Source organism: Schistocerca nitens, chromosome 11, assembly GCF_023898315.1.
Source record: "Schistocerca nitens isolate TAMUIC-IGC-003100 chromosome 11, iqSchNite1.1, whole genome shotgun sequence".
NCBI lineage: Eukaryota > Metazoa > Arthropoda > Insecta > Orthoptera > Acrididae > Schistocerca > Schistocerca nitens.
Window position 1 is genome coordinate 116,058,802 of NC_064624.1, and position 17,073 is coordinate 116,075,874.

Genomic DNA, 17,073 nt, shown 5'->3' on the forward strand with positions numbered 1-17,073 from the left:
GTAGTGGGCGAAGGGGAGTACGAGCACAGTTTTGACCCCTCTGCTTGACACCTGCCACCACAGTGGTGGACGCCAGTAGCGGGCCAAGGGGAGTACGAGCACAGTTTTGACCCCTCTGCGTGACACCTGCCACCACAGTGGTGGATGCCAGTAGTGGGCCAAGGGGAGTACGAGCACAGTTTTTACCCCTCTGCGTGACACGTGCCACTACAGTCGTGGACGCCAGTAGTGGGCCAAGGGGATCACGAGCACAGTTTTGACCCCTCTGCGTGACACCTGCCACCACAGTGGTGGACGCCATTAGTGGGCCAAGGGGAGTACGAGCACAGTTTTGACCCCTGTGCGTGACACCTGCCACCACAGTGGTGGACGCCAGTAGTGGGCCAAGGGGAGTACGAGCACAGTTTTGACCCCTCTGCATGACACCTGCCACCACAGTGGTGGACGCCGTTAGAGGGCCAAGGGGAGTACGAGCACAGTTTTGATCCGTCTACGTCAGTGTCCTGAGGTCCAATAGCGTAACTGGACTAGCAGGAACGTGGTTCCATCATGTTTTCTTTTCTTAAATTCCGAATCGGGATTGTGGGGTTGTGACACAATGTGGGTGTCTGTGAAAGAGGAACCAGTTAGTCCATCACCCTCCCGTTCCCCATTCCACCAATCAGAGCCTGACTTTTGGGACTCTGAAGATGGAAAGCTCTGGGTTCGAGCCATGTTATGTTTAGTTTCTTAAAAATTAAGAAACGAAGGTTGCTACACAATCAAATTTTCCCTTTGCACTCCTTTTCAAGGCCACCATTTCAAAAACATACAAAAACGTAGCTAGGGGTGACCCTAAAAAATATTTGAAAGTGGAAGTTGAAAGTATACCAACCTTCACTTCCTTCGAATATTAATTTTTTTATAACAAAATAAACGTGAAGAGGCTCATACCTAGAATTGTCCAACACTAGGACTCCAAGACCAGAGGTTTTACATACACATGCACATTAAGTGTGTCACAACATCAGAATCCCGATCCCTAAATTTGTGGGAACCAGATGAAATTTAAGGAAACTAACATGACCAGAAGAGCACCCATGCTGCTGATAGTCCAATTTTTGTATCTTATCCTCATGACATTGCCATAGATGCCAGAGCGGAAGGGGAGTATGAGCCAGTTTTGATCTGTCTACGTCAGTGTCACGAGGTCCAATAGCATAAATGGACTAGCAGGAGTGTGGTCTAGGTTCTCGTCATGTCTTATTATCTTAAATTCGGAATTGGGATTATGGCGTTGTGACACAATGCATTGTGACACAATGCACATCTGTGAAAGAGGAGCCAGTTAGTCCGTCACCCTCCCGTCCCCTATTCAACCAATCAGAGCCCTGCTTTTGGGACTCTGATGATGGAAAGCTCCGGGTTCGAGCCATGTCATGTTCATTTTCTTTAAAAATTAAGAAACAAAGGTTGCTACACAATCAAATTTTCGCTTTGCACTCCTTTTCAAGGTCACCATTTCAAAAACATACAAAAGCGTAGCTAGGGGTGACCCTAAAAAATAGTCGAAAGTGGAAGTTGAAAGTATACCAACCTTCACTTCTTACGAATATTAATTTTTTTATATAAAATAAACGTGAAAAGACTCATACCTAGAATCATCCAACACTAGGATTCCAAGACCAGAGGTTTTACATACACATGCACATTATCTGTGTCACAACATGACAATCCTGAATCCCTAAATTTGTGCGAACCAGATGATATTTAAGAACACTAACATGACGAGAAATGAACCCACGCTACTGATAGTCCAAATTTTGTATCAGATCCTCATGACATTGGCATAGATGCCAGAACGAATTTCTATCTTGGATTGGTGGGGGGGATGGGGGAGCAGGGTAATGTGCTGGCCTTGAAACCCATATAACGTCGACATTGATGGACCGAAAACAGTGCTTATACTCCCCTTCGTCCACTACTGATACTCCAGTATCTTGTACAGGATCTATCATAATTATCATTTTATCTTATTGTTGTTATTTTTGTTATTATTATTTGTTATTTTGGAATAGGGTGCCATGATCAGGAAAAACAAAACTGTCGTTCTACAGATTGGACAGTGCAATGTTGATCTCTTTATCGGTCTGTTGGTTGAAAAACTTAGAAAGGGTAATGGATAGGTTGAAGTTAGATATAGTGGGAAATATTGAAATTCGCTCGCACGAGGAACAGGACTTGCGGCCGGGCGAGTTCAGGATTATAAATACAAAATCAAACACGGGTAATGCAGGAGTAGGTTTAATAATGAATAAGAAGATATGAATGTGCGTAAGATACTATGAACGGCATAGTGAATGGATTATTGTAGCCAAGATAGACACGAAGTCCACTCCCACCGCAACAGAACCAATTAATATGCCTAGCAGCTCCACAGATGATGCGACTGAAGAAATGTATGAAGAGAAATTGTTCAGATAGTCAAGGGAGACGAAAATTTAATTGTGATGAGGGGCTGCAATTCCATAATAAATAATAAGAAAAGAAAGAGAAGGAAAAATTGTAGGTGAATATTGGATGGGGGGTAAAGAAATGAAAGAGGAAATGGCTTGGTAGAATTTTGAGCACAGCATATTTCAATCATCGCTAACACTTGGTTTAAGAATCATGAATGAAGGGTGTATACATGAAAGAGACCTGGAGAAAGTGGAAAGTTTCTGATTAAATATATCGTGGTAACACACAGATTTCGCAAACTGGTAGGAAATTAAGGGGATGGAACCCGGATAAGTTCAAAGGACCAAAGGTTGTTCAGCGTTTCAGGGGGAGCATTAGGCAACGATTGAGTAGAAGAGAGGAAAGGAATACAGTAGAAAACGAATGGGTAGCTTCGAAAAATGAAATAGTTAAAGCAGCAGGGGATCAGGTAGATGAAAAACCAAGGCTAGTAGAAATCATTGGATAACATAATAAATATTGATCTGAATGAAAAGAGAGAATAAAAAAATTCCAGGAAATGATGCAGGTGAAAGAGAATACAAACGTCTAGAAGGTGAGATTGATAGGAAGTGCAAAATGGCTAAAGAGAAATGGCTAGAGGACAAATGGTAGGATATGGAAGCATATATCACTAGGGGAAAATGGATATCGCTTAGAGGAAAAGTAAGGAAGCCTTTGGAGAAAAGAGAAGAAGGTGAATGAGTATCAAGAGCTTAGATGGCAAGCTAGTGCTAAACAAAGTAGGGGAAGCTGAAAGGTGGAAGAAATATGTAGAGAGCCTATACAAAGGAAATGATCTTCAAGGCAATGTTGTAGAACTGGAAGAGGACGTAGATGAAGATAGATGGGAGATATGATAGTGTGAGAAGATAGTGTGAGAAGAATTTGATAGAATAATGAAATACCTAAGTCGAAACAAGGCCCTGGGAATAGACAACACTTTATTAGCGAAAATGGGAGCCTTGGGAGAGCCAACCATGACAAAGCACTTCCTCCTGGTGAGCAACATACACTCCTGGAAATGGAAAAAAGAACACATTGACACCGGTGTGTCAGACCCACCATACTTGCTCCGGACACTGCGAGAGGGCTGTACAAGCAATGATCACATGCACGGCACAGCGGACACACCAGAAACCGCGGTGTTGGCCGTCGAATGGCGCTAGCTGCGCAGCATTTGTGCACCGCCGCCGTCAGTGTCAGCCAGTTTGCCGTGGCATACGGAGCTCCATCGCAGTCTTTAACACTGGTAGCATGCCGCGACAGCGTGGACGTGAACCGTATGTGCAGTTGACGGACTTTGAGCGAGGGCGTATAGTGGGCATGCGGGAGGCCGGGTGGACGTACCGCCGAATTGCTCAACACGTGGGGCGTGAGGTCTCCACAGTACATCGATGTTGTCGCCAGTGGTCGGCGGAAGGTGCACGTGCCCGTCGACCTGGGACCGGACCGCAGCGACGCACGGATGCACGCCAAGACCGTAGGATCCTACGCAGTGCCGTAGGGGACCGCACCGCCACTTCCCAGCAAATTAGGGACACTGTTGCTCCTGGGGAATCGGCGAGGACCATTCGCAACCATCTCCATGTAGCTGGGCTACGGTCCCGCACACCGTTAGGCCGTCTTCCGCTCACGCCCCAACATCGTGCAGCCCGCCTCCAGTGGTGTCGCGACAGGCGTGAATGGAGGGACGAATGGAGACGTGTCGTCTTCAGCGATGAGAGTCGCTTCTGCCTTGGTGCCAATGATGGTCGTATGCGTGTTTGGCGCCGTGCAGGTGAGCGCCACAATCAGGACTGCATACGACCGAGGCACACAGGGCCAACACCCGGCATCACGGTGTGGGGAGCGATCTCCTACACTGGCCGTACACCACTGGTGATCGTCGAGGGGACACTGAATAGTGCACGGTACATCCAAACCGTCATCGAACCCATCGTTCTACCATTCCTAGACCGGCAAGGGAACTTGCTGTTCCAACAGGACAATGCACGTCCGCATGTATCCCGTGCCACTCAACGTGCTCTAGAAGGTGTAAGTCAACTACCCTGGCCAGCAAGATCTCCGGATCTGTCCCCCATTGAGCATGTTTGGGACTGGATGAAGCGTCGTGTCACGCGGTCTGCACGTCGAGCACGAACGCTGGTCCAACTGAGGCGCCAGGTGGAAATGGCATGGCAAGCCGTTCCACAGGACTACATCCAGCATCTCTACGATCGTCTCCATGGGAGAATAGCAGCCTGCATTGCTGCGAAATGTGGATATACACTGTACTAGTGCCGACATTGTGCATGCTCTGTTGCCTGTGTCTATGTGCCTGTGGTTCTGTCAGTGTTCCGCTTCCTGGGACAATGAATTCACGGTGTTCTTATTTCAATTTACAGGAGTGTATATTAGACAGGCGAAACACCCTCAGACTTCAAGGAAATTGTAATAATTCCAATGCCAAGGAAAGCATGTGTTAACAGGTGTGAATATTACCAAACTATCAGTTGAATAAGTCATGATTGCAGAATACTAGAACGAATTCCTTAGAGAAGAATGGCAAAACTGGTAGAAGCTTACCTCGGAGAAGATCAATTTGGATTCTGGAGAAATACAGGAACACGCGAGGCAATACTGACCGTGCGACTTATTTTAGAAGATAGGTTAAGGAAAGGCAAACCTACATTTCTAGCATTTGTGGACTTAGAGAAATCTTTTGAAAATGTTGACTGGAATACTCTCTTTCAAATTCTGAAGGTAGCAGGGGTAAAATACAGGGAGCGAATGCTATTTACAATTTGTACAGAAACCAGATGGCAGTTATAAGAGTCGAGAGACATGAAAGGGAAGCAGTGGTTGGGAAGGGAGTAAGACAGGGTTGTAGCCTCTCCCCGATGTTATTCAATCTGTATATTGAGCAAGCAGTAAAGGAAACAAAAGATAAATTCGGGGTAGGTATTAAAATTCATGGAGAAGAAATAAAAACTTTGAGGTTCGCCGATTACATTGTAATTCTGTCAGAGACAGCAAAGGACTTGGAAGAGCAGTTGAACGGAATGGACAGTGTCTTGAAAGGAGGATATAAGATGATCATCAACAAAAGCAAAACGAGGATAATGGAATGTAGTCGAATTAAATCAGGTGATGCTGATTAGGTTAGGAAACGAGACGTTGAAAGTAGTAGATAAGTTTTGCTATTTGGGGAGCAAAATAACTGATGATGGCCGAAGTAGAGAACAGATTATATGATGTGTCTTTCTTTCGGACATGTCTGAAAGAACACCCACAGTTCTGATCCTGTCGCGATTATGAATACAGACGCAACGGAATTAAAGACATTAGCTGCCAGTGGGCATTGATGTATGTGAATGGAGCAAGCTGAAAAATTAAGCAGGAGTGGGATTCGAACGCGATCCGGAGGCAGTCATCTCGCTGATGTCCATAGAAGTTCCTGTATTGTGTGTATCCACTCTGAATGATCAGTGGCCCTCTAATTGCTTTGTGTGTTGATTCGTAGTGGCTGCAGGATCAACATCGTGTGTGTTCTTTGCGACATATCTGGTGGTGCATTGATCGTTACCGGTGCAAATATCTCACGAAATAAGCGTCAAAGGAAAAAATTGCAAAGAACGAAACTTGTCTAGCTTGAAGGGGAAACCAGATGGCGCTATGGGTGGCGCGATAGATGGCGCAGCCATAGGTCAAACGAATATCAACTGCGTTTTTTAAAGTAGGAACCCCCATTTTTTATTACATATTCGTGTAGTACGTAAAGAAAAATGAATGTTCTAGTAGGACCACGTTTTTCGCTTTGTGACAGATGGCGCTGTAATAGTCACAAACATATGGCTCACAATTTTAGACGAACAGTTGGTAACAGGTAGGTTTTTTAAATTAAAATACAGAACGTAGGTACGTTTGTACATTTTATTTCGGTTGGTCCAATGTGATACATGTACCTTTGTGAACTTATCATTTCTGAGAACGCATGCTGTTACAGCATGGTTACCTGTAAATACCACATTAATGCAATAAATGTTCAAAATGATGTCCGTCAACCTCAATACGTGTAACGACATTCCTCTCAACAGCGAGTAGTTCGCCTTCCGTAATGTTCCCACATGCATTGAGAATGCGCTGACGCATGTTGTCAGGCGTTGTCGGTGGATCGCGGTAGCAAATATCCCTCAACTTTCACCACAGAAATAAATCAGGAGACGTCAGATCCGGTGAACGTGCGGGCGACGGTATGGTGCTTCGACGACCAATCCAGCTGTCATGAAATATGCTATTCAATACCGCTTCAACCGACCGCACGCGAGCTATGTGCCGGATATCCATCGTGTTGGAAGTACATCGCCATTCTGTCATGCAGTGAAACATCTTGTAGTAACATCGGTAGAACATTACGTAGGAAATCAGCATACATTGCACCATTTAGATTGCCATCGATAAAATGGGGCCAATTATCCTTCCTCCCATAATGCCGCACCATACAGTAACCCGCCAAGGTCGCTGATGTTCTACTTGTCGCAGCCATCGTGGATTTTCCGTTGCCGAATAGTGCATATTATGCCGATTTATGTTACCGCTGTTGGTGAATGACACTTCGTCGCTAAATAGAACGCGTGCAAATAATCTGTCATCGTCCCGTAATTTCTCTTGTGCCCAATGGCAGAACTGTACACGACGTTCAAAGTCGTCGCCATGCAATTCCCGGTGCATAGAAATATGGTACGGGTGCAATCTATGTTGTTGTAGCATTCTCAACACCGACGTTTTTGAGATTCCCGATTCTCGCGCATTTTGTCTGCTACTGATGTACAGATTAGCCGCGACAGCAGCTAAAACACCTACTTGGGCTACATCATTTGTTGCGGGTCTTGGCTGACGTTTCACATGTGGCTGAACACTTCCTGTTTCCTTAAATAACGTAACTATCCAGCGAACGGTCCGGACACTTGGATGATGTCGTCCAGGATACCGAGCAGCATACATAGCACACGCCCGTTGGGCATTTTGATCACGATAGCCATACATCAACACCATATTGACCCTTTCCGCAGTTGGTAAACGGTCCATTTTAACACGGGTAATGTATCACGAAGCAAATACCGTCCGCACTGGCGGAATGTTACGTGATACTACGTACTTATACGTTTGTGACTATTACAGCGCCATCTATAACAAAGCGAAAAAAGTGGTCCAACTAAAACATTCATATTTCTTTACGTACTACACGAATATGTAATAAAAATGGGGGTTCCTATTTAAAAAGAACGCAGTTGATAACCGTTTGAGCTATGGCAGCGCCATCTATCGGGCCAACCATAGCGCCATCTGGTTTCCCCCTTCAGGCTAGAGAAGTTTCGTTCTTTGTAGTTTTTTCGTCTGATGCTTATTTCGTGAGATATTTGGCCCGGTCACTATCAATGGAGCACCCTGTATATATCAGACCGTGCATGTCGGTCACTCAGAGCCGTGTACAATGTTTAAGATATTGATTTTCCAGTGCTCGTTGTTTGTGCGGAAGCAGCTTTAAGTTGCTCCAGTGTTTGTACGAGGCAGCGGACGCGCAGTGTTTAGCCGTTGCCCTGCACGACAGGTGTGCCTCAACTTCGACTTCCGCAAGATCCCGGGCGAGTACACGGAGTACTCGGTGCGGGCGGTGCCGATCGACCGGTCGAACGTGCGCCAGAAGGCGGAGCTGCTGCTGGAGCAGTACGGCCGCACGGCGTCGCTGTCGCCCGCCAACCTGGCGCTCATCCCGCTGGGCGACGACTTCCGCTACGACCGCGACGTCGAGTGGCAGCAGCAGTACGCCGGCTACTCGCAGCTCATCGCCTACATCAACGCGCACCGCGACCGCTACCACGCCGAGGTGCGTACACGCAGCATCGCTACCACGATCATTTTCAGAGGAAGGTCGCTCGTATTCACAGCACATGTGCATTAGCACACTACTGGCCATTAAGATTGCTACACCAAGAAGAAATGCAGATGATAAACGGGTATTCATTGGACAAATATATTATACTAGAACAGAGATGTGATTACAGTTTCACGCAGTTTGGGTGCATAGATTCTGAGAAATCAGTACCCAGAACAACCACCTCTGGCCGTAATAACGGCCTTGATACGCCTGGGCATTGAGTCAAACAGAGCTCGGATGGCGTGTACAGGTACAGCTGCCCGTGCAGCTTCAACACGATACCACAGTTCATCAAGGGTAGTGACTGGCGTATTGTGACGAGTCAGTTGCTCGTCCGCCATTGACCAGACCTTTTGAATTGGTGAGAGATCTGGAGAATGTGCTAGCCAGGGCAGCAGTCGAACATTTTCTGTATCCAGATAGGCCCGTACAGCACCTGCAACTTGCGGTCGTGTATTATCCTGCTGAAATGTAGGGTTTCACAGGGATCCAATGAAGGGTAGAGCCACGGGTCGTAACACATCTGAAATGTAACGTCCACTGTTCAAAGTGCCGTCAATGCGAACAAGAGGTGACCGAGACGTGTAACCAGTGGCACCCCATACCATCACGCCGGGTGATACACCAGTATGGCGATGACGAATACACGCTTCCAATGTGCGTTCACTGCGATGTCGCCAAACACGGATGCGACCATCGTGATGCTGTAAACAGACATGCAATACTGCGAGAAATACACTACAGGCCATTAAAATTTCTACACCACGAAGATGACGTGCTACAGACGCGAAATTTAACCGACAGGAAGAAGATCCTGTGATATGCAAATGATTAACTTTTCAGAGCATTCAGACAAGGCTGGCGCCGGTGGCGACACCTACAACGTGCTGACACGAGGAAAGTTTCCAACCCATTCTCATACAGAAACAGCAGTTGACCGGCGTTGCCTGGTGAAACGTTGTTGTGATGCCTCGTGTAAGGAGGAGAAATGCGTACCATCACGTTTCCGACTTTGATAGAGGTCGGATTGTAGCTTATCCCGATTGCGGTTTATCGTATAGCGACATGGCTGCTCGCGTTGGTCGAGATCCAATGACTGTTAGCAGAATATAGAATCAGTGGGTTCGGGAGGGTAATATGGAACGCCGTGCTGGATCCCAACGGCCTCGTATCGCTAGCAGTCGAGAAGACAGGCATCTTATCCGCACGGCTGTAACGGATCGTGCACCCACGTCTCGATCCCTGAAGCACCAGATGGGGACGTTTGCAAGACAACAACCATCTGCACGAACAGTTCGGCGACGTTTGCAGTACCACGGACTAACAGCTCCGAGACCACCGCTGCGGTTACTCTTGACGCTGCATCACATACAGGAGTGCCTGTGATGGTGTACTCAACGATGAACCTGGGTACACGAATGGCAAAACGTCATTTTTTCTGATGAATCCAGGTTCTGTTTACAGCATCACGATGGTCGCATCGGTGTTTGGCGACATCTCGGTCAACGCACATTCGAAGCGTGTATTCGTTATCGCCATACTGGCATATCACCCGGCGTAATGGTATGGGTTGCCATTGGTTACACGTCTCGGTCACCTGTTGTTCGCATTGACGGCACTTTGAACAGTGTACGTTACACTTCAGATGTGTTACGACCCGTGGCTCTACCCTTCATTTCATCCGTACGAAACGCTACATTTCAGCAGGATAATGCTCGACCGCATGTTGCAGGTCCTGTACAGGCCTTTCTGGATATAGAAAATGTTCGACTGCTGCCCTGGCGAGCACATTCTCGAGATCTCTCACTAGTCGAAAACGTCTAGTGAATGGTCGCCGAGCAACTGGCTCGTCATAATACGCCAGTCACTACTCTCGATGAACTGTGGTATCGTGTTGAAGCTGCATGGGCAGCTGTACCTGTAGATGCTATTAAATCTCTGTTTGGCTCAATGTCCACGCGTATCAAGGCCGCTAATACGGTCAGAGGTGGTTGTTATGAGTACTGATTTCTCAGGATCTATGCACCCAAACTGCGTGAAAATGTAATCACATGTCAGTTCTAGTATAATATATTTCTCCGATGAATACCCGTTTATTATCTGCATTTATTTTAATGGCCACTAGTGTATATTCCCCTCTACCTTCTTTATATCGCAAACCATACTATGTCTTGCTGTCCACTGTACGTGCTCGAGCATTGACCTGGAAAATGATGGTCAGGTCCTGCAGAAAGTGTGACCAGTCTTTCTCTGTGCTGTCCATTTTTGGAACACAACCTACGACCAGCTTAGAGGAAGACGTGCCGACACTTTCTGCAGGACCTGGCCACCATTTTGCAGGACAATGCTCGAGCACGTACAGTGCAAGCTGTTACTGATTTGTTTGACTGATGGGGCTGCTAAGTGCTATACCACCTACTGCACTCTCCCGACGTAAGACCTCGTGAGTTCAACTCGATTTCTCAACTGAAGGAAACACTTGACGGCATTCGCTTCAGAAGTGCTACATATTCGTCGGGCAGTAGACCGCGCCGCTCGAACTGTCAACGCAACTGGCACTGCTAAGAGTATCCTACGACTTCCACATCGCTGGCAACGGGCTATACACAATGCTGGTGACTACTTTGAAGGTCCGTAAAACTATGAAACACGTATCTATGTTGTACGAGCTGTAAATAAATAGTTGCCTCTATTAAAGTTCCAACCACCGTATGTCAAGTTCTTGATGATGTGTCCATCATTTCGTTAAAGGTCATAGTTATTACGATGCGCGAAACTCCGAAAACAGTGCAATGAAAAACAGAGGTCGCTATGATTTTGAATTTGGTGCATATTACAGAATGTGTTGTTGCGTATGAAATTTAGGTAACAAATAGAATATTTCTTTAGACTCGGGTGGAGGTTTCTATCTGTCGCCAGTCTCGAGGAAATTGATGTTACGTAGCTCACTCATTTGGGATTGCGCCGCGCCAGCGATAAGGCCAGAGTGAAATATCCACAGCATTCCTCATATTTCATAACCGGTTTCAGATATCGGGCTGAGATTTTGGCAAATGATAGCACGCACGGAGAGCAGCTTACGTTACCATATCGTTATTATGTAAAGCTTCATTATCTGCCGTGTTATTCGAATAACTACAGACTTTTCCGGTGAAAGAATGTAATTTGTAAGGGCCATCGATAACTGGTAAAACGAGGAATGCTATGCGTTGTGGAACAACCTATAGGAAGACAATACACGTTTTGTTTAACCAAGGATCTAGTTTTTCATAAGCTACTGACTTTACTTTTCCTCAGTTCTTCACATAATCTGTTTCAGAATTCTCACACAATTGTGTCTGCACAACATGTTAGTGTAAAATCCTTTCTGTTTTGGCAAAAGAAGCATATTTTAACGTGCCAAGCAAAGAAAATTCGCCACTCGTGACGCTGCACTGAAAATTAAAAGTGGTAAACAAGCCAGGCAAAAATAAATTGCTGCTTTTGTTGCATTTTCAGTGCAATTATTTTTGGATGCCAAACAAAGCAGAGGTGACAGTAGATCATTTCCAGTGGTCACCCTAGAATTTAGAACTACGAGGTGCATTCAAGTTCTAAGGCCTCCGATTTTTTTTCTCCGGACTGGAAAGAGATAGAAACATGCGCATTGTTTTAAAATGAGGCCGCGTTCATTGTCAATACGTCCCAGGGATGGCAGCACCGTACGGCAGACGGAATTTTACCGCCAGCGGCGAGAATGCGAACTGTTTTAAATACTTAAAATGGCGACGTTTTCCTTACTTGAACAGCGTGCAATCATTCGTTTTCTGAATTTGCGTGGTGTGAAACTAATTGAAATTCATCGACAGTTGAAGGAGACATGTGGTGACGGAGTTATGGATGTGTCGAAAGTGTGTTCGTGGGTGTGACAGTTTAATGAAGGCAGAACATCGTGTGACAACAAACCGAAACAACCTCGAGAAAGTGGAGAGCATTGTTTTGGGGGTTCGCTGAATGACTGTTGAGCAGATCGCTTCCAGAGTTGGCATTTTTGTGGGTTCTGTGCACACAATCCTGCATCACGACCTGAAAATGCGAAAAGTGTCATCCAGCTGGGTGCCACAAATGCTGACAGACGACCACACGGCTGCCCGTGTGCATGTTGCCGAGCAATGTTGACGCGCAACGACAGCACGAATGGGCCTTTCTTTTCGTCGGTTGTGACAATGCATGAGACGTGGATGCCATTTTTCAATCCAGAAACAAAGCGCCAGTCAGCTCAATGGAAGCACACAGATTCACCGCCACTAAAAAAATTTCGGGTAACCGCCAGTGCTGAAAAAATGATGGTGTCCATGTTCTGGGACAGCGAGGGCGTAATCCTTACCCATTGCGTTCCAAAGGGCACCACGGTAACAGGTGCATCCTACGAAAATGTTTTGAAGAACAAATTCCTTCCTGCACTGCAACAAAAACGTCCGGGAAGGGCTGCGCGTGTGCCGTTTCACCGAGACAACGCACCCGCACATCGAGCTAACGTTACGCAACAGTTTCTCCGTGATAACAACTTTGAAGTGATTCCTCATGCTCCCTATGTTCGATGTTATGTAAATATAAGTTCACCTTCTTTTGTGGAGTGAATTTGTTCGATTGGCTTAATCTACAGGACAGGTTGCGCTACTTATATAACGATATTTTGCTCCTTTTTCTTTTACACTTTGTAATTCATACATTGCAAAAATTCTGCTACTGGGTAGGAACAGTGATCAAGTAAGACTGACATTTTTACTAAAATGTGGGAATGATGAAATAATGTTTATCTTACATGGAGAAATTTTCCAAATTTGTACCGCACTGTTTGTAAAGGAACTTTTATAAACCTGTGTCCTTATTGACTGGACATGGTACTATCCTTTTCGTGGACGCTGGAGGAAATGTGCGTTTTTTAATACAGTTAACGTGGGAATTTTATGCGCGCCCATTGAGTAAACAGTGTGGTTTACAAACTAGAAACATCCCGCAAACCGCCGCCGGAGTGCGTTGCGATCTCATATGCCACGTTGGGGCCCACGTACCGTATGCACGAGTCGAGTCGCATCCTTCCTGAGTGTTCAGCAGCACGTCGAACTCGGCACGCTCAACCTTGACGTTCGACTGCACGGTCCGTGTGCCGACGGCTTCGGTCCAGGATGGCACTTCCCCTCCGGCGCTCGGCACTTCCCCTACAGCGCCTGCCCGCCACCCCCACCACTACTGCTCTCACCACACTTGCCATGCCGACTGGACGCGGTATTCTGTACGGACTCTACTCAAAGGGGTAATCATGTATCCAGACACGTGATCCATCCCAGATTCTTAATGGGCACTAGTGTTATTTCAATAGTTAGGTGCCAGTGAAACATAATTGAAAAAAAAAGCAGAACTGCATAAAATTACGAAATTAGCATACAAACACACTCTTAGAGTAAAATAAAAACGCAAGTGGACAAACACCAAGCGACGGCAATGATAACAGTGACATCGGAGCAGGATCACAAACAGCACTATAGAGCAACATCGACAAACATACAAAGGATGACGGTTCAAACCTGCGCCAGGCCATTCTGATTTAGGTTCTCTGTGATTTCCCCAAATCGCTTCAGGCAAATTCTGGGATGGTTCCTATGAAAAGGACACAGCTGACTTGCTTGCCCGTCATTTCCTGATTCGATGGGACTTCTGACCTTGTTGTCTGGTCCTGTCCCTTCCACCTAACCAACGAAGCAACCAAGTGTAGCATACAGACAGACATCCTTAAAACAAAAGGAAAAACCAAAAAAAAACGCAATACAACCAATGGTATGTACAATAGTGCCAGTAGAACAGTGAAATAAAATGCGTAAGAGAACAATGATCAAAAACTATTGTACAAACAGAGCTTTGTACGCAAATTGAAATACAAAATTACGCACTCGATTACGAACTGGGTTGATGTTACGTGAAAATCAAGATCTCAGCAACTCGTAAACTGAAGTTGGATGCTGGTTGCTTTGAAATAGTCTGCGAGCAAGTTATATTTACCAAATGGTGGAGTAAAACAGGAACACTGGTGGATGGGGGGTAACCTCTCTGATTGTGCAGTCGTGCACCTGGAACATGTCAATATGATGTGGTGAAGATCTGCTACTGCTGTTGTGTCGGCCGGCTGTTGTGGCGGTTCTAGGCGCTTCAGTCAGGAACCGCGCTGCTGCTACAGTCGCTGTTTCGAATCCTGCCTGGGGCATGGATGTTTGTGATGCCGTTAGGTTAGTTAGGTTTTAGTAGTTCTACGTCTAGCGGACTGATGACCTCAGATGTTAAGTTCCATAGCGCTTTTTCTTTTGCTGTTGTGTCCTTATCGCAGTGTTCGGACGTGCTCACAGCCATTTGAGGCATATCTAGATATCGTTGTCAGTTTTAGAGGTACAGAGGCTGAAAGTTTCCCTACTTGTACACGTAAAATACGCAAGTAAAATCCGGTGTGACGCAGAAACGTAGTTTACAAAATGACGCATCACGGAGAAATATGCTATGAAGAGTGTCCCTTGTCATGAGAAGACGGCCTCTGTGCCCGAGCGGTTCTAGGCGCTTCAGTCAAGAACCGCGCTGCTGCTTCAATCGCAGTTTCGAATCCTGCCTGGGGCATGGATGTTTGTGATGCCGTTAGCTTAGTTAGGTTTTAATAGTTCTACGTCTAGGGAACTGATGACCTCAGATGTTAAGTTCCATAGCGCTTTTTCTTTTGCTGTTGTGTCCTTATCGCAGTGTTCGGACGTGATGAACTTCAACTGATATAGGTGCTCATGGTAACAACCCTGTCGTAGCGTCATGGGAATGATGGAGCGAGGTGGAGCAGTGGTTAGCACGCTTTGCGGCGGCGCGATTCTTCCCGTCCCTTTACGACGAACCTGCACCTACCTGTGAACATTGTCTCAGCAGGTCATCGGGAGGGAAGCCGAGTGAAACCTACTGTATTTCGACGTGAACCTGGCTACAATTAAAGTCACTAATCTGCGTTTCGGGAGAAACACGAAATGAACGGTTGGAAATTTTGTCCTCAATTAATACAGGGTGTTTCAAAAATGACCGGTATATTTGAAACGGCAATAAAAACTAAACGAGCAGCGATAGAAATACACTGTTTGTTGCAATATGCTTGGGACAACAGTACATTTTCAGGCAGACAAACTTTCGAAATTACAGTAGTTACAATTTTCAACAACAGATGGCGCTGCGGTCTGGGAAACTCTATAGTACGATATTTTCCACATATCCACCATGCGTAGCAATAATATGGCGTAGTCTCTGAATGAAATTACCCGAAACCTTTGACAACGTGTCTGCCGGAATGGCTTCACATGCAGATGAGATGTACTGCTTCAGCTGTTCAATTGTTTCTGGATTCTGGCGGTACACCTGGTCTTTCAAGTGTCCCCACAGAAAGAAGTCACAGGGGTTCATGTCTGGCGAGTAGGGAGGCCAATCCACGCCGCCTCCTGTATGTTTCGGATAGCCCAAAGCAATCACACGATCATCGAAATATTCATTCGGGAAATTAAAGACGCCGGCCGTGCGATGTGGCCGGGCACCATCTTGCATAAACCACGAGGTGTTCGCAGTGTCGTCTAAGGCAGTTTGTACCGCCACAAATTCACGAAGAATGTCCAGATAGCGTGATGCAGTAATCGTTTCGGATCTGAAAAATGGGCCAATGATTCCTTTGGAAGAAATGGCGGCCCAGACCAGTACTTTTTGAGGATGCAGGGACGATGGGACTGCAACATGGGGCTTTTCGGTTCCCCATATGCGCCAGTTCTGTTTATTGACGAAGCCGTCCAGGTAAAAATAAGCTTCGTCAGTAAACCAAATGCTGCCCACATGCATATCGCCGTCATCAATCCTGTGCACTATATCGTTAGCGAATGTCTCTCGTGCAGTAATGGTAGCGGCGCTGAGGGGTTGCCGCGTTTGAATTTTGTACGGATAGAGGTGTAAACTCTGGCGCACGAGACGATACGTGGACGTTGGCGTCATTTGGACCGCAGCTGCAACACGGCGAACGGAAACCCGAGGCCGCTGTTGGATCACCTGCTGCACTAGCTGCGCGTTGCCCTCTGTGGTTGCCGTACGCGGTCGCCCTACCTTTCCAGCACGTTCATCCGTCACGTTCCCAGTCCGTTGAAATTTTTCAAACAGATCCTTTATTGTATCGCTTTTCGGTCCTTTGGTTACATTAAACCTCCGTTGAAAACTTCGTCTTGTTGCAACAACACTGTGTTCTAGGCGGTGGAATTCCAACACCAGAAAAATCCTCTGTTCTAAGGAATAAACCATGTTGTCTACAGCACACTTGCACGTTGTGAACAGCACACGCTTACAGCAGAAAGACGACGTACAGAATGGCGCACCCACAGACTGCGTTGTCTTCTATATCTTTCACATCACTTGCAGCGCCATCTGTTGTTGAAAATTGTAACTACTGTAATTTCGAAAGTTTGTCCGCCTGAAAATGTACTGTTGTCCCAAGCATATTGCAACAAACGGTGTATTTCTATCGCTGCTCGTTTAGTTTTTATTGCCGTTTCAAATATACCGGTCATTTTTGAAACACCCTGTATATTCTGAAACTTAGGTGAACAAGTATCACTGCCAAGCTCGTGCTAGTCTTAACACAGTCA

General features: G+C 46.2%; 1 protein-coding gene across 1 annotated transcript in view; it reads left to right on the forward strand.

Annotated features, from left to right (window-relative positions):
- Positions 1-17,073, forward strand: part of LOC126213468 (alpha-mannosidase 2) — an 834,426-nt gene that overhangs the window by 579,413 nt on the left and 237,940 nt on the right. Inside the window, exon 6 of the mRNA XM_049941248.1 lies at positions 8,072-8,347. Within this exon, the coding sequence (XP_049797205.1) occupies positions 8,072-8,347 (276 nt within the window). The remainder of the gene's footprint in view (positions 1-8,071; positions 8,348-17,073) is intronic.